Source organism: Epinephelus lanceolatus, chromosome 6, assembly GCF_041903045.1.
Source record: "Epinephelus lanceolatus isolate andai-2023 chromosome 6, ASM4190304v1, whole genome shotgun sequence".
NCBI classification, from domain to species: domain Eukaryota; kingdom Metazoa; phylum Chordata; class Actinopteri; order Perciformes; family Serranidae; genus Epinephelus; species Epinephelus lanceolatus.
In genome coordinates this window covers 18,124,109-18,146,815 of record NC_135739.1, presented here as the reverse complement: position 1 = coordinate 18,146,815, position 22,707 = coordinate 18,124,109, and the positions used below count along the sequence as shown (strand labels likewise).

At 41.7% G+C, this 22,707-nt stretch overlaps 1 protein-coding gene across 2 annotated transcripts in view; it reads left to right on the top strand.

Annotated features, from left to right (window-relative positions):
* agbl4 (AGBL carboxypeptidase 4) overlaps window positions 1-22,707 on the top strand; it is a 394,549-nt gene that overhangs the window by 137,826 nt on the left and 234,016 nt on the right. For both annotated transcript variants that reach the window (XM_033621660.2, XM_033621661.2), the window contains one exon: window positions 17,322-17,416. In XM_033621660.2, the coding sequence (XP_033477551.1) occupies window positions 17,322-17,416 (95 nt within the window). The remainder of the gene's footprint in view (window positions 1-17,321; window positions 17,417-22,707) is intronic.

The following is a 22,707-nucleotide window of genomic DNA, read 5'->3' as shown; positions in this document are numbered from 1 at the left end:
ACTTTATTTAGGGGCCCAGCAGAAAATACTGTCAATTAGTGCGAGCAAGAATAATAATGAAACCGTTTAATTGCATTAACATAATGCCTTTGAACGATCATTACCAAAAATGGTTGCGATAATAAAGCAATTACTATTTTGAGACAGCAATTAGCCCAGCACCTTTCTTCGACACTATAATTACCACCAGCAAGGAGAAACATGGATGGATGCTCATGTGTTGAAAGTCTGTGAAGAAGCTGGAAGCAGTGGAGAAGATGAAGATGGGCAAGATAGGCTGTCAAAGACCAGGCGTATCACTCTGAGGACGCTATTCCACTCTGACACATCCACAATAACCCTCAAGAGGAGCAATAGCTTCCCTCTGTCCGTGCACGAATTTCAATGTTGTTTTGCACACATCTCTCCATTATGAGAGCTTTTTTTGGTAACGGAGGAGATGTTGAAATAGAGGGAGTGAGATGGAAGGAGCGAGGCAGGCATGGATGGAGGAAGGGAGGGAAGAATGAGAAAGAGAGATTGGTTTTCATGCCTGGTAGTCAGCGAGCCTGTAAATCTCCCAGGAGCGTAGTGGAAGACAGCAGAAGGTTGATAGTCATCCATCACTCCTGACAACCCCACTGCTCTGGAAGGGCCTGACAGCACAGCCCTGCCTGAGAGCGGCGGAGAGAGAGAGAGAAAGAGAGAGGGGAAAAACAGAAGAAGAAAGATAAATAGAAAGAGATGCTGCCTGCAGAATGAGCAAATTAACTCTTCCATGTTTAGAGCAGAAGGCGAGGGGGAAAGAGAAGGTGAGAAGTGCAGCAGTTGGCTGTTACAGCCGCTCTGTTCATCCCTCACTGAGTGCCTGTGGCAGCAGTAGTGCTGCTGCTGAGGGAGTGGAGGTGGACTGGCTGGAACTAGCTCTGTCTTCATTGCAGCACAGTAGCACAGTGGCTCCTAATCTCAACGTGTCTTTGTTTTTTCAACTGTTAGAAATACTGTCCTGTTTTTTTTGTGCTTTGTTTGTACATACACTGATTCACATTCCTGTAATTTACCTTAAACATGTTCCATTGTGCTGGGATGGTAATGCAGGATGGAGTATGTGTATTTCCATGTCAGTTACAGAAACAGTATGTGTCATGTTTATACGTATATTACAAACACATGTTTGGACAACCCTGTCTCGTGAAATTACTTACATCTACTGCTAATTAATAACAGCAAATAAGTTTTGAAAGAAACATGATGATGCCTGGATTGCATTTTTAATTAACACATTGAAGAAACGTATTTTGCAAAAGGTTCATTGGCAACACATTTGTTTATCTGCTCTTGTAAGACTGTAACACCAGATTTAACTTTTTTTATGGTTATGTTTAGGCAATCAAAGGACGTGGTTAAAGTTAGGCAAACACTGTGATCTTGTTTTCTGCCATTAATCAAAGTGATTTTGTTGCCCAAACCTAACCACACGGAAGTCCTGTGCAGTACACTCACTTAAAAAAACATTGCCCATTAACAAAATCCAGGTGGGAATTACATTTCCCTTGAAAATGTAAGTGTCAAAACAAAGTATATAAATGTATTTCTAGAAGACAGTGTTGGTCTGTAACAACTGAAAGCAGGTCTTGTTCAGTATTTTTCCCAAACAATTGGTTTCAAGGCCAATCCAGACAGAGTTAAATGCAGGGGTGTCAAACTTAAGGCCCGTGGGATAGAACCGGCCTGCCAAGGGTCCCCTCTGGCCCACTAGATGACTAGATTCAAGAGGTGCCAGGTTTCAGGAGCAAGTTAAACAATGCGTTGCCTACTTTATATAGAATTCTGCTTCAGAGGCTTTTCCATCCTGACCAGAATACAGTTCTCTGATATTACAATGAAATTGAATATTGTGCAAAATATTGTCGATCAGCAGCTTCAGTTCAAAACAATCTGTAACAGGCTGTATCACAGCTGTATCAGGAAATGTATTGATAAATGCACATGTAATGACAGTGAGAAGTAGACTGAAAAACTGAGACAGAAATTGCACTTATTTTTTCATCTGTATTGTAAAAGGATGAATGTCTATAGAATGTAATTGTAATTCTTTACACACAAAAAAAGGTAAATTATTGGAGCTGATAGTATTTATAAGTTATTGTGCCATGGTGTTATTGGTCCGGCCCACCTGAGATCAAATTGGGCTGCGTGTGGCCCATAAATTAAAATGAGTTTGACACCCCTGATTTAATGAATCAGTATTGGCTAGAGCTGATCAAATTCTGACGCTTCCTTTACTGTGCTCCACTGTGTTTTGTCAAGTTTGTCTTGTGTTGCAAAGCTGCTCTTCTTTACCATATCTGGGCTTTACTTTGCAAGCAGAGTGTGACAATGTGAAAAAAAATATTTGGGACTCCTCAATTGTGAGATCCAGGTTGTCAATATACACATAGTTAGTAAGCTTTGATGCTAGCAAATGAGTGATATATCCTTCTCTTTTCTTAGTAGCAAAATTGAAGGGACAGTTTGCCCCCAGATCAAAAACATATTTTCTGTTACTTGTAGAGCTGTTTATCAATCTGTAATGGAACTAGATGTACAAAATACAACTGAAAAACTCAACATTAACATCTTTTTACAGAAACCATGACCCTGTTTCTCAAGATAATCCACAGACCTTGTTGTGAGCAGTTTCATGTAGGAACTATTTTCTTTCTACCAAACTACACCCACCAACTGTATCACAACGCAGAAGGATGTGTGTATCGACTCATGTACGAGAGGCTCGTGCTTGTGACAGCGCTTTATATACATATGCCGTCCTCCTCAGCTGAGCTGTAACGTTAGCTAGCTCAGTGGTTATAGTTAAGCTTGCAGTAGCTGCACACTTACTCCTGCACAGTGATACAGGTAGTGTGTGTAGTTCAGTTGAAATAAAATAGTTCCTACATGAAACTGCTCACAGCAAGGTGTGTGGATTGTCTTGAGTTACCGGGTCATGATTTCTAGAAAAAGACGTTGCTGTTATTCAAGGGATTTTAGACGCTTTGAGCACCACAAGCTGAGCTCCATCTAGTTTCATTATATCTAAGAGAAGGCAGACAACTCTACGGCCAATATCTTCAACACTTGGCAACTCACACCAAAACAATTTAGGCTGATAAGTAGCACTACATGTATGAGCAAAAATACGTATTTTCTCTCTTTGTTCTGTCCCTTTAAATGTACAAAGCATTCAAGTAGCAGGTTGAAATTTTTAATCAATGCTACCGATTGTCGTCATCACTGGTTAAAATGACAAACATCACTGTTTGCAGGTCATATCAGCTGTCTCGAATAGAAAAAGAAGAAGAATAGAATTAGTATCAGCAGTATCAGCAGAGACCCATTATTCAAGGATTTGGATCACGACCAAAAGAACCTGCAGGACATTGCTACTATTCTTTTTTATTATAGTTTTCTAAGTGACACAATAAAAGAGTGAATAAGAACACATGCTGGACTATTTTGGACATATGGGATAAGTTTAATTCTACGTATTTCATGGCAGTGAAGGTAGCTGTGGGCAGGGTGGTAATAAAAGGGGAACTGCATGTTCAAACAACATAGGATCTTATTGCTGGAGAGCTGTCCAAACACCCTGGCCATTAATATACCAGTCAACATGCTAGAGTCCCTATACACGTGTGGCTAGCTGACCATGATGCATTCTACACATATCGACTCCACGAAAACACACAGTGCAGACAGTCATTATCAAATCCCAACATGAATGTGTGATCTTATTATAATGCAGCCATGTTGTCGTAGCACGTGCAGCGTGTGGCTCGGTAATTAAATGTTGGCAATAGAGGACTTCCATCGAGGTGAACTAATGTTTATCTCTGCCTTTCACAGCTAGTTTATTTTGTGAGCTTTAAAATATTCTTGCGTAATACAAAAGGTTAACGTGTTACAATTCTGGTGTTTATTTGTGTCTGTATCTCTGTGCATATGTGCTTGTGTGTGTGTGTGTGTGTGTGTGACCTCCATCAGTGTCTGGAGGGTATTGGCCATTGCTGTCACTCAGTGCAAGAGAAGCCCTAATTAAAGAAGTTCCAGTTGTACATCGCCTTACAATGGAAGGGAGAGATTGCCTTTCAACTCAGTGCCCAATACAGAAACTTCCTCCTCCTCCGGTTGAATAAAAGAGTCTGATACAAAAAGCCATGAATGCCTAAACCAAACAAAAGCTCTTTAAAAGACTGTCACCGTGCTATCTGATATCTCTTGGAACAGCACTGCTTTGAATAAATCTTTTTCAGTGAAGAAGGGAGAAGGAAATTAAAAGCTGACATTTAAAAGGCTGCTGCTGGGACTCGTGGCCCCCAGGATCAATAGCTAGGTATCTCGCAACTTCCCCCGCATATTAGCTCACTTTTCCACGGGGCATCTCAGACTAAGTACAAACAAACCAAAACTACTGTAGGAATATTACTGTGTTGTTTTGTCAGTTTACCTTCAGGTGTGTGTGACTTGGGCGAGTAGCAGAGGGGGGAGGGGCAGGGTATAGTGTCTATCTCTGTGTGTTTTTGTACCTGTAAATGTGTTTAAAGGGTCCCATCCTCCTCTTCCTTGTGTCAGCACCTTGAGTTGACACTGGTCATTGGGGACCTAAACTGTCAGCAGCGACATCACACTGAAGGAAAAAAGAGAAGGTGGGAAGGTAAAAGAGAGCAGGAATAGTAAAGTGTCGTGTGTGTGTGTGTGTGTGTGTGCATGTGTGTGTGTGTGTGTGTGTGTGTGTGTGTGTGTGTGTGTGGGCGCATGTGTGTGTGTCTGGGGGGTACTCGTGTAAGTGACATTGTTGACATTTAGTTGTACCGGATGACATTGTCAGTATGCGACTTTGTGAGCAGTCTGTCAGGTTATGTATAGCAGACTTAACTCAAGGTCATGCATGTGCTCTCAAAGGTGTCATGCCTGTACCCTGATCTCCCTGACATGCAAACACACACATACACACACACCCACACACACGTGTCCCAGCCTGCACATACTGCGACCTCCGTCCAGTCCCATAGGGCCTCGGGCTGTCCCTCAGTGGTCCTCTGTCATACTGTTATGCCCACCTATTGCTGGCTTGTGACCTTCCTCACTGTCACCAGGCTTTACAGGAGCTTAGCCACAGCTGAGCTGCCCTGCTTGAGCGGGCCTTCACCATAATGCCACCCTGGGGAGTCACCCCAAACCCACTGAAAAAGCTTCTTGCTTTTTCAGTGAGTGCTAAAATAAACAACCAGAAGCATTTTATGTAAATTATCTGGCTTTTTTGATTATAACGTATTATATTTGCAAGACTTTTGAAAGTGCACCTGTGTTGCTGCAACAGTTGGTGGGCCATGCTAGCCTGAAAGGTTCAGTGTGCAGGATTTAGGGAGATATCGGCAGAAATGAAATATATATATACATAATAAGTATGTTTACTTTTGTGTATAATAGCCTGAAAATAAGAATAGTTGTGTCTGCATGGTCTTAGAATGAGCCATTTATATCTAGATAGGGAAGGGGTCCTCGTCCATGGATATCGCCATGTTGCACCATCATGTTTCTACAGTAGCCCAGGACGGACAAACCAGACACCTACTCTAGATAGAGCCATTCAAACTTTTGCGTCTGCCACTGTAGTCAGAAGCCCCTCCGTGACGAGAGTGTTAGAAAAACATGAAACTGCTTTTTTCGGCGTTTTTACCAGTTTAAATCACTGGGTCCATTTGTTTTGGTAAGGAAGAGACCTCTGCTGATAATTCGTCTCCTGGTAAAAAAAAAAACCCTGAACATCTTGATCTTAGGTTATCAGATAAGAAAGGTGAGAACACATTAGCAGGTGCTAGGCTAGCAGCTCATCTCTGACATGGTGAACAGCATCAGAGAATCACTGATATGTAACATGAAGCTTCTGTCGTCCTTGTTTTTTACCGGTTTGACTCACTGGGTCTGTTGGTTTTAGAGAGAAGGAGACCTTTACGGATAATCTGGCTCATGGTAAAAACCTCTTGAATGTCTGGATCAGAAATAAGGTGAGCACACATCAACAGGTGCTGGGCTAACATAGGAAAAACACTTGTTTGTAACCTGAACCTGCTTTATTCAGTGTTTTCACCAGTTTTAAGCACTTGGTCCGTTTGTTTTGGAGAGGGAGAGACCTCTGCGGATAATCTGGCTCGTGGTAAAAACCTCCTGAACAATAAACACTGAAGGGATTCTAACCAGGAGAAGTTTCATCTGTTCGTAATCTGCTGTTCTCACCACTAGATGCCACTAAATCCCCCCAAATCTTGCACCCTGCTTCTTTAAAGGAGAACTGCAAATTATTGTAACTTGGGGTTTTATTTTCATACCTGCCGCCATTGGTTTTACAGGTTATTATAACACTGCTCACCGAAATAGTTGCTAAGATCGATGTTTACAGTTTGGTTGTAACTTATGGTTTGCCTCCGTTTTGTCATCCAGATAAGTTGTTTGTTTGCAACCTCTCTGTTAGTCTGACTGCCCACTGGGTCTATCGTTAGTGATTTCGCCATCCCAAGTTGTAATATACGATAGTTTTCCAACGAGTTGTGTTACCACTGTTTGGCTAGCCCACTAGCTTAGATACCACAAAGGTTTAAACTAAGTGACAGCTGCCTATGAGGCTCCATATATGCCGGGGACATTTCAGTTTTAAATGGCACCTGCCAGGAAGTGATACCCAGCAGTGCAGCACAGTGTCATGCTGTTCATGTAACTTGCATAATGTTTTGCCAGTACAGTTGAACAGCTGTGACATACACCAATATACTAGCACATTTTTTTACTGAAATGTTAAAACATGTGGCTGCAGTTAAAAAGGCTTAAATTATATTTTTGATATGATTTTATGCCATTTAGTGCTTATATTTCTTTTCTCCTTCGTTATAAATTCCTCTGAAAAACTTAGAAACGTTCTTTTACAATTCATAATTAATTGTTAAAAATAACTGGTATAATACTTGATTATGGAGCTGATACAGTTGCAGGGGCAAATTTAGGTGTTAAATATCAAACCTACAGATTACTACATTAGTTCCACATGTGTTTGCAAACATGTCTCATTACTTATACATCATTGCTCAGGTGAGGAGCAATATTACACAATTAGTCATCATTTCATAACTATGATTTCTATATAATTTCACATTAACCCACGTGCTGTAGATTACAAATCTGCTTCCCACAGTTTTACCAACAGTATAGATATAATGTAGCAAAATGCCTTTTGTATACTATATGAGACTCTGTATTGTTGGACAGTGTCATTATTATTATGACCATTTTATTTTAAAGTGCAACAGTTGTTCTGATGATGTGCACATTAAAATTCAGTTGTAAAACCTGAGTCAAAGGCATCATAAATCACCGTAATGTGCGTCAAATCCAGCTTTATTCAACCTTCCTGACTCTACTAATTGTGTGTTTTACTACCATAACAGTAATTATGTGTACTGTAAAGCATTTCTGTGTATTTCTGCACATGTGTTGGACTCTGGGTGTGTATGCTGTGCATGTGTATTGTGCTGCTGGCGGTGTCAGGTAGTCCCCGGTACTGTGGGTAGTTGGCACGCTGTGCGTCAGTGATCAGACTGATCAAAGACAACAAGAGAGGAACAGGCAGAGGTGCCAGCAGCTATCAGCCTGCCTGTCTCTGATGGCTATGGACAGGGCTCACAGATCTGCTCTGCTCGCTTGTGTTATGCTGTGAGGAAATCACAGTGTGGCCGGGGTGATTCAGTGAACCACAGTTTGGTGATGAGTGCAGGAAACCTCACCTGATACCTGATGGGGCTGATTTGTTTCAGCTACATTATTGTTTTAGACTCGCCCAGGCAACATTTCGAGTGCAGTGTTGTGGGAATAATAATTTTCTGTGATTAAGTGTTTTTTTAAAAAATCTCATTGTTGCTGCGGTCTGAGCCCAGGGTCGGACAAGAAAGAGTCCCTGGAGCAGTTTTTTTTTTCCTTTGCTTGCACATAAAGCCATCAGTACAATGGATTCTTGCCAGAACTATGAAAGAACAATCTCTCTAAGCTAGGCCTCCTACAGCAACCACATATACACAGTCATAATATGATCTGCATTTACATCTTAATATTTTTGTAATATAGTTCATTAATGTAATTGTAAAACAAGTAATTTTAGTTTTGGTTTATAAACCATGGCAATACCTAAATGACACATACTTATATTACAGTATTTTAACAGTTGTTGAAAATTCAAAAGTCATGCGCCTGTTAATCATTTTAGTAGGTTCAAATAAGACAGGCCAATGGATTCTTTTTTGTCAAAGAAACACATTGCATAATTATTTTTTAAGGTGCAATGTTTAATACCTGATCACATGCTCCCAAGAAGTAGAGGGCAGCATTTCACCAGTCTACTACAGAGTCCATACAGTCTAAATTTACAGTCAAGAATATGCAAAATTTGACCAAACTGCTGAAACTCTAAGAGCCAGACAAAATAACACTGCTATCTGATAATCTTGATGTGAGATGCTTGCTCAGTTTTAGGAAGAACATAGTAGCAAGAAAACAGCCACATCAAAACTATATTGTATATCGGCACCATTTGGAATGTTTTCAGTCAATAATTTTTTTTTGTCACATGGATTTATACAAGGTACAAGTCCAGTGAAATTGATGACGTCGATGGCTGCTGAATTATAATTGTCAGTGTTTGTGGATGGTTCTGGTAATCCATGTTTTTTTTGGGCGTGGAATGATTCAACTATTCACACTTCCCGAACATCATCGCTCTGCAGCCGCCTTTGATCAGCGCGGTCACCGTCACACCAGTCCTTACTCACCGTAAAGCACAGGCCTCTTCTCCGTCTCTTGCCAGAGTCCTCTTCTCTGTAAGCTTGGCATATAGAAAAAGAGTGTCCTGGTTGAATGATGCTGTCCAGGATTTAGCCAACTTTCAGTGGATCATAGGATATACCGCTGGAAGCTGATGCAGCACGGAAGACATCCAGTTTACTTTCAGACGCCTATACAGTGGCTGGCAGGATGCTTGTTCAGCTGATGTCCGTCTTCTCCGTCGTTTCCTCAGTGTTTACTGATGTTTGAAAACCTCAACCTGGCTAGCTAGCAAAAGTCAGTAGGGGGAGAGTTTAACGACTGGTGAGTTGATTTCCTCGTCCCAGTGAGTGATTCGTGGCCACATGAATACCCTCCAAAAAGCACCATCAACACTTGCACAATAAACATAAGAGCCCAAATATAGCCCAAATTTGGAGAGGTGACTGGAAAACGTCTGTACCTACATCGACGTCAGTACGGTTTCTGCTGTCCTTAGTTGCACTAAAGTTCACCAAGTAGCCAACGTTAGATGTCACTTACCAGTCTAAGCGAAATGTTGCGAGCTCAGTGTCAAACCTCATCTCTTTACTCGCCAAGAGCTATCTCTAATGTATTGAGTGTTTTGCTTCATTTGCATCACTTCTATCTTTGCTGCAATACATTGTGTTTATTCTGCTACTAATACGTGCCATGCACTAGAAGACTTTGAAAAGACTTTGAAGAACATTTTCAAAGGACTAAAGGCTGACATCCTCTCACATCGAAAAACAATGTGAGTTTTTGGTCACACACTTAAAGATTTTACAAAGACTGGAGACAGTATGGGGTAACTATTTGCAAGAATACAAGAGATTTCTTTTGAGATTTTTTCCCATCCTGCTTCTGGTGAAAAATATTACACCAAAGTCCCTTTATGAAGAAATATGACAAAGTAACAATTTCTTAGGCGTCCACAAAAACACTTAACTCTTCACAAGTTAAAAGGTATTAAAGGTTAATAGTATCTTTGTCAGGTCAGTATCAATATAATTCATAAAGATAGCCTGTATTTGCATAAAAGCTTAATATTTTGGAATCTGTTGCCTCAACTTGCCACCGGCCTCCATTGGTTAGCTCCATTTCAAAAATTAGGATTTCTTACTAAAATGAGTGTCTCTTGGTGAATCAGATACACACCAAATAGGACATGGACTCCACAACTCCACCAGTTTCTCCTCCTGTTCAACAGCACAATGGAACCAAGACGTTCACGTTCTTTCGCATCCCAGGCGTTCCCTCTATGTTTATTGTCTACCCCATTTGTTGCTTTTTGTTTGGTACTGGAGAGAGCTCATCGATTGGTGTTTGCCAAAGTTGCCAATAAATCTCAGTATTTGCATGAGCCAGGAATAAAAAACGTTGTTGGAATGTTAAGACGAGAAAAAGACTGACAGCTCAGACTAAGAAATCGTCTGCAATGATGAAGTCACTTAGCTGTAAGGCCCAAATACCAAGGAACTATAGCTCTGCTTCTTCATCTCCTCATGTTGGACTGAAGGCAGATTGGACGCTACAGTGACTCACCATCACCTGCGCAGTAAAAAGTTGCATTACAAGACAGGGCTAGCTGGTTAGCATGCTCATTTCAATGGATATCTCTGCGACATAATATATAATGTCAAAAATATTACTTTCTCACATTCTGTTGATAATGTTAGTTCATTTCTTAATCTTTTAAATTTTAGCTCTGGCCATATCTCACACATTGTACCTTTAATTCTATAATAAAGCCGGACTCTTCAGTTCCACCTAAATATAGTTCGTCAGTAACTCCAGTTAACAAACCTACAAGTATTTAATTAATATGGTTTTCAGAACTTAATCTTCCCAGTAAGAGCTTTCACATTCTATAGACATTATTATTTTTCAGATCATTCATAATAAAGCCTGCTCGACCATCACTATCAAAAGGACAAAGTGCTCATTCCCTCTGCAGAAGCCCTCGACTACACATTTAGAATGGTTTCTTTAATAATTTATCCAGGCTTCTTCCAGGAAGCAATGCTATCTGGCCACAGGCTGGATCGATGGAGATCAAAAGACAGTGTTTGGTCCTAAATGCAATCCTATCCTGAAGCGGCACCAGCAAGGCTATTTTAGTGCCAAACCCTGTGGCTGGCTGGCTGGACTGTTTAAAGGTTAGCAAAGAGGTTGGGGTCGGAAATGACTCATTTAGATTGTCACCTAAAACATGAATAGCTCACACTCAAAGCGCACGTGTGATCCTGTGATTGTATCATGTTCCAAAAGGAGGACAGCGACTTTTAAGTTTTATTAGTGGATTTGAGTTTTTTGGGGTTTTGCAAGGAAGTATTTTTTGAGTCATTGGTTTTGATGAAGTACCTCATTAAGTCCCTGCAGATACATTATAGTTATTTGCTGCTGTGAGAGAGTGAAAATCTTACTTATTGCACCATTAAGGTTCATTTGAGTTTTGCATGTTGTAAGATTCTGTCAGCCAAAGGAGGTTCAACTGTTTTCAACTAATTTTTTTAGAAATGTAATAGTTTAGATGCAGTATTTAAGGACGCTTATTGTCATCCATATGTGTGTGTGTGTGTGTGTGTGTGTTGTGACACCGCAGAGACACCTGTTCCAGTCTGTAATTCAGCAGTGATGGGGACGGCGGAGGGCTTTGACACGCTCCGTCGACATGACAGCTCAGACAGCATGGATGTTAATCTCTTCTAACTGCTCCCAGCCTAATTAAATCTTCCAGGGCAGCACACATGTGCAGACACATGCACACACACGAATATGCACACGTGTTCTAAATTGGTCCTAGTTGTGCGTAAGTTTTAACGATCTGGAGAATAGGCCCCACAGCAGTTTGTTTGAATCTCATTCTATGAAATTCTTTAAGTGTGTGTGTGTGTGTGTGTGTGTGTGTGTGAGACAGTTAAAGAAAGAAAGAAAATCAGTGAGTTTATTGGTTAAGTATGCTTGCAAACACGACAAATTTGGCTGTTTTCAGTAGTTCACAATGTTTGTGAAAGCAGTGCTAATTTAGATATATATGCAGAACAGCAACAGCATTGTTCTTCTCTATTGTTTCTTATATCAGAGCTATGACAGGGCCCAATAAATTCAAGCACAACCCTACATGAACTCACATAGTTTTTGTCCAAGTCTGACCCAATCCTGAACCACAGCACCAATTTAGGACTCGAGCATGATTAAAAACCTCAATTTCGACTATAACTATTTATTGTATTACAAACTTAAGTCAACTGAAGTCTTTTCAGTGAGGTAACAAACCCTTACTGTACGTCACAATCTCTGACATTTGCCTTTTTCTACAGAATGTTCAGTGTGGCCCAAAAACTCATATGCCACATATACAAAATAGAGATTGAAAAACATTTCTCCTCATTAATTAGGAGTGGAAGTTGTGATGGATTGGTGGTCTACATTAAAAGAAAAAAAAGAAAAAATTGGAGTGAACCCAACCCAATTGAAGCCCAGGGCATTACAGCCCCACCTGGTCCAAACCCTGCCCAACTGACCCTGTGCTAGGTCCCGCCCCCGGACACAGACTGACTAATTATAACGGCTGGTTTTGTGGATTTGGAGCTAAATGTTGTGTCTGGGGCACGTCATGTATTAATGATACTCCTTACCTGGCGACGTTGGAAAAAGATATATGTTTCTTCCCTGTTCCAAAACCAAAATCAAACCCTGAGAAGTGTAGGGTTAGCTAGCTAGCTACTGAAGATATAGCCTACTGAATGTATACACATGCTGCTTTTGCTTTTTAATGATTATAACAGTGAAACATAGACCGACCCTGCTGTACAGGAACCAGTGAAGAGAAGCAGGGAAACTTTGCTGATATTCAACCAGCTGTGTGCCATCACAGTGTGTGCAGATGAACGTTGTTTTACTTGGACCAGAGATCCCTGCCTATCTGGCGGCGGAGGTCTGTCACAGGGGTGAATCAGCAAAGTTTCCCTTTATATTCATTGTCTTCTGTGGCGATCAGCAGTGATGTGATGGTTCACTTTTACACTGTGATCTGTAGCCTATAGTTCGGCTTTAGCTTCTAACTATCTTTGTCTTTTTAACCTGTTGTCGCTGCTGAGTCAGTTTGACATCCTGGATATATCCTTCAAACACAGACTGTAGACCCCTCTGTCTGCTTCTCTCTGGAATCACTGTTTCATTGTCCCAAAAATATGATAATATTTCTTCAGGGAGTGCAGTTAGTTACAGTGTGGGCTCCATGCTTACTGCGACAGTTTGTTGGACCATCACAGAAGGGCGGGATGTAGCAAAGGGTCAATTCAGTTCGGGCGGGGAATCGAAGCTCTATATAAGCAAAAATTGCATCACTTTCTGTGTGCGTGCACGTCTGTCAGCTAACACGACTGTGTAAAATGAGAGCTCCATGTATGCACAACAGATCATCTGCATGTATTATGTTCTTTAAATGTAATTGAAACTGCAGATGCTCATATCAGTCCTGTTGCTCAGTGATGACTACAGGTGCTTAATCTCCAGAGGGAAGGAGCTTATACATTCCCCAAACAGCCATTGATGACATTTTGGTATAATTTAATGAATTATTTTAACTAAGAACAGACTATGATGTAATCACATTTAGCGTTGTGTTTTCAGAGTGCATTTAGTCTGGACTTGATTCAAAAAAGTGAACAAAATCAAAGAGGCAAAACTTAACATACATGAATGGGATTTAGTAATTTTGAAGCTTCTGTCAACCAAAGCCACAAAAATGGATCTTTGTGCTTGCATTTGTGATAAGAGGTGGCCTTAGCAGATGGAAATGCAAGCACAATTTCATGCAAAAATGAATACCAAAATTGCACTAGTCCTCTTGATACTGTGTAAACACAACTATGGTCGCGTCCCTTCAGCCACCATTGTACAGTAGGGTTTGTTTGGAGCCTTGAAAATACAGAAGAGCGACAAGCACAAAGAAAAATGGCCTTCCACCTGACAAAAATGGCATATGCATAGAACATGGACTCTGAAACACTGATTTTTTTAACATGACCATTCAAATAGGTGTAGAAGAAGCTTTGGCGGGAAACAGGGACATCTGATGCACGTGTTTCTACACTATACAGCAGATACTACTCTAAAGGAATACAACATTCTTGTATCTTGAAAGAGGTACACAGTCTTCCTTGGTCTGTGCTTGTTAGAGAATTGCCCAGGGTTTTCCTACCTTGCTTTTAAGTTTCTCAGAGTTCCTCTTGTCTTGTAGGTTAAAGACTGACTTTGTGATCCGCTGTTGAGTTACAGGACGAAAAGATTTCTCTTTTAATCTGTTTAGCTTCAATGAAATCAGAGAACCACAGAGGGAGTCTGAGGCTTCTACATGCCATGTGCCTGCCTCCCCACCTACCAGCCCAGCTGTCTGTGTCCTCCACATCTGTCCACTGAGCCAGTGGAGCCCAGTTTATTTTCTTTACCTCTCAGTAACTTTCTGTCTCCCACCCACTGTTGTGTAATTATCTTCTGTCTCTTTGTGTCTGTCCCCGCTGTCTCTACTAGCTTCAGCACCTTTTCCTCTGCTTTACTGTCTCCCACCCTTGTATTGTGCATCAGTCTGTCTGCGATTCAGCTCCTTTTTTTTCTTCGCCGGGCGCGTGTCTCTGTCATCTGTCCAGCCTCAGCTCCCTCTGAGTTAAACAGGCCGAACAAATAGATTACAAACAGTGGGTAGAGTGAAGCTAAGGAGGAAGACAATCTGAATTTGTTGTGGATAAAGAATGAGGAAGGAGGCTGTGCAGTCAAAGAAAGCCAGTGGAGTCAGAGTAAGGCTGTATTTGCCTGAGGGGAAAAGGCTGAAAAGTAGCTCTCGCAACAGATGTGCGGGGCAGTAAAGTGTAATTGAAATGCCAGCAGCAATGGTCTTATCTCCCTGCTACAGGAGCCTGCTGCCAGTCTCAACATCAGTTAGATGTCATTTTACCTAAGTCTGAATCAGCTTGCCACAATCCGCAATCCCCATTCCTCTGATGCTAGGCAGGAGAAAAAGGGAGAAATGGATGAGGGGGAGGGAAAGGAGAAAGAAAAGGAGGGAGAGGAGGGTGGGGAGTCTGTAATAGGATTTCAGTAGCACCCAGTTAACTTCCACCACCTGGACTTAGTTGGTAATTTGATATGCCCCATCAATAGGATTCATTTACCTCACTGCAGTATTACCATTGCCATTCATTTGACTTTTTAAAAAAGTATATTTATTCATTTTTCTCTCCACATTTTCCCACTCCTCCTGATCCTAATCATGCATGCTGGAGGTGGGAGGAAGGAAAGGCTGTTCCACAACATTTTAGCTAAGAAAGAAAGTCCTTGGTCCAGGGGAGGTGGAAAGCCAGACACCATGGCTGTCCTCTGCACTCCAGGCAAAGCTTAATGTTTTGGGCCAGGCAGCATCCCTCTGGGGAGAACCGTAATGTCCTCCCAGATTAGAGGCTGGCACTCCTCGGAGCTGCTGCCTTTTATCGGGAACTTTGTTACTGCAACATGGGATCATCTGCGGGACATTAAAGCTGCCTTATCTCCTCACTGTAATGTTAATGTGTGGTGATTTTGTGTGTTGGTGGTGTTATCTATGGTGGTAGTGGCAACTCCGAGCTCCTTACGCAGTTTAGAGGTTTATATTTTATAGCCACTCATGTGTCACATGAAAAAGAAATTATTGTAAAGAATGAGTCAATTAATGGCTTTTTAATAATGTATATAAGACTTTCTATGTTATGCCACTTTGTCAGATTCAGTCTTAGATTATGTGTTTGTAATGCTTCAAAAGTTCACATTTTATTGGACTGGGATTATAATACCATATTTCCACAACTTGACCCAACTTGAATCACTTTTGGTACAAGGTGCTTTTCTCAGTTTTGTTTTCCACTGCAGATAGTACCCAGCACTATCTGTAGTGTAGTGGGGACTCTTAGCTGACTGGCAAAGTATCGCCATGTGAAACTGCCATGATATTTTCTTCAGCGTAATACAGTATGCACTGCTCCATCCATTGATTTAATAAAAAAATTGTGGTCGCTATTGATTGTAGCTTGGCTATTTAAAAATGGCAGGTTTGTGCAGAACGTCCCATGTCACTCTGGTGACGGCTCTCTCTGACCAATCAGGGGTCTGTAATGTTTTCTAGTATCGACTCAGTGTGCTTGGAACCTTGACCAAAGTGGTACCAAAAGAGATACCAGGTACCAGGTACTCTCCACAACTTTTGCCAGTGGAAAACAGAAAAGAACAGTTCCAAGGGAGTTGAGTCGAACCATGTAGTGGAAATGACCAAATATTAAAGGTGCTCTTGTAAATTGTCATCCATCTCGGAACCCATCTACTATTGGTACAATGACCATAAGCCTCTGGAAGCAATGGCCATTATTTCAGAGGATCTGGTGTTGCAAGTGGATGTCGGGGCAAAGACTTCCTCTTCTGTGTGACAGTCATTTGGGCTAATCTCTTATGAACATATTTGCATATGAATGCACATAAATAAATAAATAAATAAATAAATAAAAAGTTAATATGAAGTAGGGATGCACTGATTCGATATCTGGATCAAATATTGGCCCTGATATTATCAAAATAGATAGATTGGGTATTGGAAAATGCAACCTATACCTGAGGCGATCCTTTCCCTTTAAATCTATTGCGACTCGAGCTACGTCATATGTCATGGAGCGAAGTAGAGAATCTGCTGTGTGGAGGTATTTCACACTATTTCAACTGCTGTTGCAGTCTTAGGAAAGAACTGTGTAGTCATCAGTGCCTGATGCCTCCAGTCTTTTCTGTTCTACATGTAAAGGTATATAGCTTTTTAGGTCAACCATGGTATCGGATCGGTATTGGGTATCGGCTGATACTCAAAGCCACAGCGGGATCGGTATCGAAACTGAAAAAGCTGGATTGGTGCACCTCTAATATGAAGCTATATTGTGGTCAGATGATACCCAGTGGGTTCCAAGATTGCATTTCAGCTGATGCGTTCTGCCCCTACATATGGACTGTTTAGCTGCCATTCAAATGAGATTGGTCAGTACTACAAACATAACCAAAACACTTTTCAACACCAAAATCATGTCACATTGCCTAAACATATTGCATTCATATGCAGATATCTGTTTAAAGAGGTTACATTCAGTGTTACTCACTGAAGGCATTTAGTGTATCCTTGAGACAAACTTATTTAGTGCCTTTTCTTCCTCATTAATCATAAGCAAAGAAGATTTCTTTTATTATATTTTAAAACTTGCATTGTTAACGTACATGTTTGCTAGCTCACACCCTTCTTTCTCCACTGGTTTTATAGGTGCATTTCTTTGCCCACTACAAACAAACATGCAGACAAAATGCAGTCATGTAAAAACATTGTTCTACAGTATTACTGGTGATCAATAACTCCACTTGTTTTAATTTTTGGTGGTTTTAATATGGCTTCAATGTTTTTCATTGTCTTTCAGAGAGTCATTTTCAACGTAGTCAACTTCTCCAAGACCAAGAGTCTGTACAGAGATGGCATGTCTCCTGTAGTCAAGTCTACCAGCAGGCCAAAATGGTAAGTGTGCAATAACAGCATCAGCACTCGCTCTACAAGCGTTGATTTAAAGGGGAACACCACCTGGATTAAGAATTCCAATATGTTATTTCCAAGACAAAGGATAGTGTAATTCATAATTGTGAACATGAGCTACTCTCTGTCAAAGCCAGAAACCAGGGAAGTAAGTCTCAAACTTGTGATGTCATAGGGTGTCTGGAGTCTGGAGCGGCTCCATAGACAGTGAATGGGAGCCTGTTTTTGTGAATCCACAATATGATTGTTTTCTTTTTATACCCACACCAGCTTTATTGTATTGTAGTTTTCTCAGTCCTGAAACAGAAAATGTACCCATATACCCAGAACAGTCCCCTGGTTGCTCTCAGTGTCACCTAGAACATCTTTCACCATTCATTGTCTGTAGAGCGGCTTCAGACTTTACACCCTATGTCATCACAAGTTTTAGTTTTAGCACTCTAGCTCTTGGATTTAGGAGAGAGTTGTTAATCTTTACTGACATTTTTGGACTGTCTTAGACCATAAGAATAACTCGTATGAATTTTGAAAATGGGTGAATTTCCCTTTTAAAGGGAAGTGTTTCAATATATTTTCATCTGTAAAATAAAACAGAGTATTTAAATTCTTTCTGCAACTTTGAAAACTTCTTTTCTCTTCCCAACATTCATATTTCCTAACACGCACACACACACACACACACACACACACACACACACACACACACACACCCTAAAGACTGATACTTTAGATTTCCAGAGTGGATGCGTTTGGGCGCATTAGCATGTGATCCATTGGTTGCCAGTATGACGGCTGTCTGATGTAATAACGCTTGACTGATGGATGCAGAGATGTGTGTGTGTGTGTGTGTGAGTGTGTGTGTGAATGAATAGGTGTGGCAGGAGGGAATGGGGCTGGTGCAGTGGGGTTGGGCGCAGCGTCTGCCAAGCAGGCTGGTGAATCCAGTGGGGCGAGGAGGGAGAACAGGGTAGCGTGATGAAGTGTTGCCGTCCAAGAGGAGCCCTGACATCTGTCATCAGTTGATGGAGGGCATCCGCAGAAAAGCCAGGCATCTGCCACCCTGAGCCGTCTGCGTCTGCTAGCCTAGCACCCGCACCGACCATATCGTAGCACGCCGGTCACAGGCTAATGGGAATAGACAATGGGCACGACACCGTAGACAGGAAAGATGAACTGCTGTCGACGATACAGCACAGTGCAACATGATGCAGCTCAGCTCGGCTGCCTCGCTCTCTCTGTTTTGACTCCATGTGGTGTCGTTGCAACTTTGCACTCAGAGTTTCTCTGCTGTGCTTGTGGAGATATGGCTTTTTCACAGTGCCAGCCACTACTATTGTCTCATCCTGCCAGCCATATATTGACAGTGAAGCTGGCAAGTGCTTGCTTTAAGATTGTTATTTCTCAGGTGAATGTCGGTGCACTGTCGCTTAAGTTCCCGCGTACAACACCATAAAGCAAAGCTATATCCCTGTTTCTTTACATGTGATAACAGTTTCATGCTGGTAAATCAGCTGACATTTTATGCCAGGTAATTATTGTCCCACTTTCTGAATGCTCATGACTCCTCATTTGACATAATCTTGAATGTCTGAGGTGTTAATCTGCGCAGCAGCCTTGTTGGGTCATTAAGGTCCCAAAGCTTTTCTTAATACTGCTAATCATGCAACCCTGGCCATGTTTATGTTTCAATAAGCCCTCATAAATAGGTATTTAAGTGACAGACACAGCAGGAGGTAACATTGCCGAGGCCCGACTCCAATTCCCTCCCCAGGCTAATACTGTTTTAACCGCTCCTCTCAGCGCTGTGCCATCTAAAAGGCATCATGTGTCATGCACTTGTAGAGCCATTTTCAACTGTCTGGGGCTCCCAAGACCGCAGCTGACATTGTTTGTGTCCCCACAAAGTGGTCAAGATGCTTTTAACACAACCTCCTCTATTTGACTTTCCGTGAGCACAACAAAGCACAGACAGCTCCTAAAGTAGCAATCTTCTTTTTGACAGTTACAGATATGGAATAAATAAAAAGGCAGAGCGTGGAGAGCTTCGCCTGTCTGATCCAAACTCACACAGGACAGGATAAAGAAGGTACAGAGAGAGGGAGAGATAGAAAGAGAAGGGGAGAGAGGGAAAGGTGCAGACAAACAGACAGAGAGAGGGTGGAGGAGGAAAAACACAAAGTACAAGAAAGAGAGATTACTGAGACAGGTAGACAGGGAGGAGAGAATGAGGGAGAGAGTGAGCGGGAAAAGATTGCTCCCCCACCACCACCCGCCACCCCACGTCTGTATTTATCAAAAGAATCGTCAGTATTAGCCCAGGAGTTGAAGCCTTTATCTCCCCGTGCAGGTGCCTTGTGTCCTGGGGCCCCAGCATCGTTTGGTGCTGGAGGCTGCAGGGCTTGGCTGGCCTCGGCTAAGCTGGGCGTCTCAGTGAGAGACAACTAGCAGATTACAGTCCTGCAGGACGTTCACTGCTACAGGTGGAAGGATCTATCCTCTATCCCTTCCTCCCTTCCTTTTTCCTTCCATCCCTCGCTCCATGACTCCTCCAGCCAGGAGACATCAGATCAGACAGAGGCATGGATTTACCATATCATCTGGCATTTAAACACAGCTACAGGTTACATGTCTGATAAACAATGAATGATGGGTGAACAAATTAAAAAGGACAACATTGCTTTTGAAATGTGTGACAGATTAACAATGGATTTTATTCTGGGAGCGTACAGACTCCTGAAAAGTTCATTAAACACCAGCAGAATTAATGATATCCTGTGTCATGCACATATAGTATCTGGAGCTTCATATCGTATTGTGTTTGTGTGTGTGTGTGTGTGTGTGTGTGTGTGTGTGTGTGTGTGTATTGTGAACGTCTTTAAAGAAATTGGAAAATAACAATATATTATTTTCCGGATTTAAAACCTAACACCCTCATGTAGCCAAATCTGTGTAGTGGAGAAGCTGCTGAATAAAATCAAACCCTTTTCATCTGGCAGACATTAGTTGCAAGATTCATTACACACCGTGAATTCCAAAAATATTGAATCTTTGAAATTAAATTGGCTGTCGTGATCGGTAATTGACTTAAAGCTCAAAGTGGGAAAAAAAAAAAATGCCAAGAAATTGAGAAAAGCAGTGAGAGCGTTTCTAAGACAGAGGACTGAGAGTAAACCCATAATTTCATGTACTAGTCTGTCGAAGACAACGGCCCCCTTGGTGACACTAGGTGCCAACCACACTCCCTGCGGCCTGCTAGTTGTTAGACTGCTAGAGCAAAGAATTGCCCGGTATCCTTATTTTCCGAGATAAGCTAATTAGAAAGTCAGAGAGCGTGGTGTAATGCAGCTGTTGGAGGCCGGAATGCCGGGGGTGGGGTGTGGGCGGGGGGGGGGGGGGGTGGTAATGGCCAGGATGGCTGCATGAGACTGACTGCATCAGCCAACAGATGCTGCTTCATACAGAGTCCCGTGTGGAGCGGAGTAGGAGGAGAGGGCGCAGTGTGACAGCAGAGGATATTTCCAAATCTAAACATTAGGGTGACAACTAATGAATATTTTCATCATCAGTTAATCTGAAGATTATTATCTGAATTAGTCACAATTTTGTTCAGTCTACGAAATGTTAAAAGATAGTGAGAAAGGGCACATCTTCAAATGTCTTTCTGTGGTCCAAAACCCAAAATGTTAAGTTTGCTATTACATTAAAGAGAGAAAAGTGGCAAAATTCTTACAACCTGGAACAAGAGAATATTTGATGTTTTGGCTTGAGAGGTGACTGAAATTACTAAAATATTTTCCCATGAACTTTCTGTCATTTAACCAATCAATTTATCTACTAATCATTGGGTTGCGATGATAAAGCGCATCACCACAATACGGCAGCCACGTGATGCTACCATGGTGGATGAGGCCATTAATGTCATCACTGCATTTTCATGGAAAAAAATAGTTTCTCGGGCCTGATACAGTGGCCTGTGTCTGTCTGCAGTCACTACTCTGTGGCCTTGCTCAATGACACGCTCATAGCACTATCCTTATACAACAGTTCATGTGAGAGCCTACAAATTAGCAACCCACAAATGATGTTACGCAGTCAATGTAATATTAAGTACATAACATAAATTTACGTGTGTTAGGTTTAGGCAAGCAAAGTTAATGTGGTCAGGGTTAGCCAAAGAAACATGGTGACAGTATACCTTAAAATGACTCACACAGTTCCAAACACCGGACTCCTGGTGTAAGTCCTGTGTTTTTTGACCCATCAACCACCACAACCTACCTCTTTATGGCGACCACTTCCTTCTTTAGGGCACGGTCACATATGAGTGACTGCATGTGGGCGGCTATCACCTGCCGAGGCGATGTTTGTGCTAAATGTGGGGGTTGTCAGGTGTAACACCCACAAAAAGCTTGCCAATGTTAGATAGCTTGCCAATAAATATGGTGGAAGTATGATGTTATTTGTACATTTACCATTTTTGTGTGTTCCATGCTTGTCTCCTGACTAACTGCCAGCCAGGCAGCATCTTCAGTGTGGAGTTTGGATTGTTCATGGCCAATATCGTACAATATCGGCTGGTTAAACACAGCAACAATCAACTGTCTCCTCCACACATAATGCTTGGCTATTGGTTGAGGCTGCGACTTCTCCGGTAAAAGTTCACAAAAGTTGAACTCCAACATCATACGAAGATGCGAATTTGCTTTGCTACCAGAAGTGAATGTTTTATTTGCCCCTCTGCTCACATTGAATGGAAGTGAACAGGAGGCAAGTACTCACCGGTGTGAATTTTGCTCATGTGACTGTGCCTTTACTCTCGTCAGCACATTGGTCACACGATCCCAGCCTTCCCAAATACTGTTTTTTCCCCCCGTGAAAGGGTTTTTTTGGGGGAGTTTTTCCTTATCCGCTGTGAGGGTCCTAAGGACAGAGGGATGTCGTATGCTGTAAAGCCCTGTGAGGCAAATTGTGATTTGTGATATTGGGCTTTATAAATAAATTTAAAATTTAAAATTGATTGATTGAAATAGCATGAGTTATACATGAATTACTGGCTCATGATTGCGTGGGATATGTACGAATTTGGGTGCATTACTTTTCATAGGAAAACATAAGACCAGTGCATGAGAACGGCCTGCCTGGTGAGCAAGCCGAGCTAAGCTGTACAAAAGAATACAGATATTACTGAAGTTGTTGATGAAGTTGCAAAAACACCCAGCACGTTCTGCCCTTAGTAACAGTAGTTACTAAACTGCCAAACTGCAGAGATGCATTGC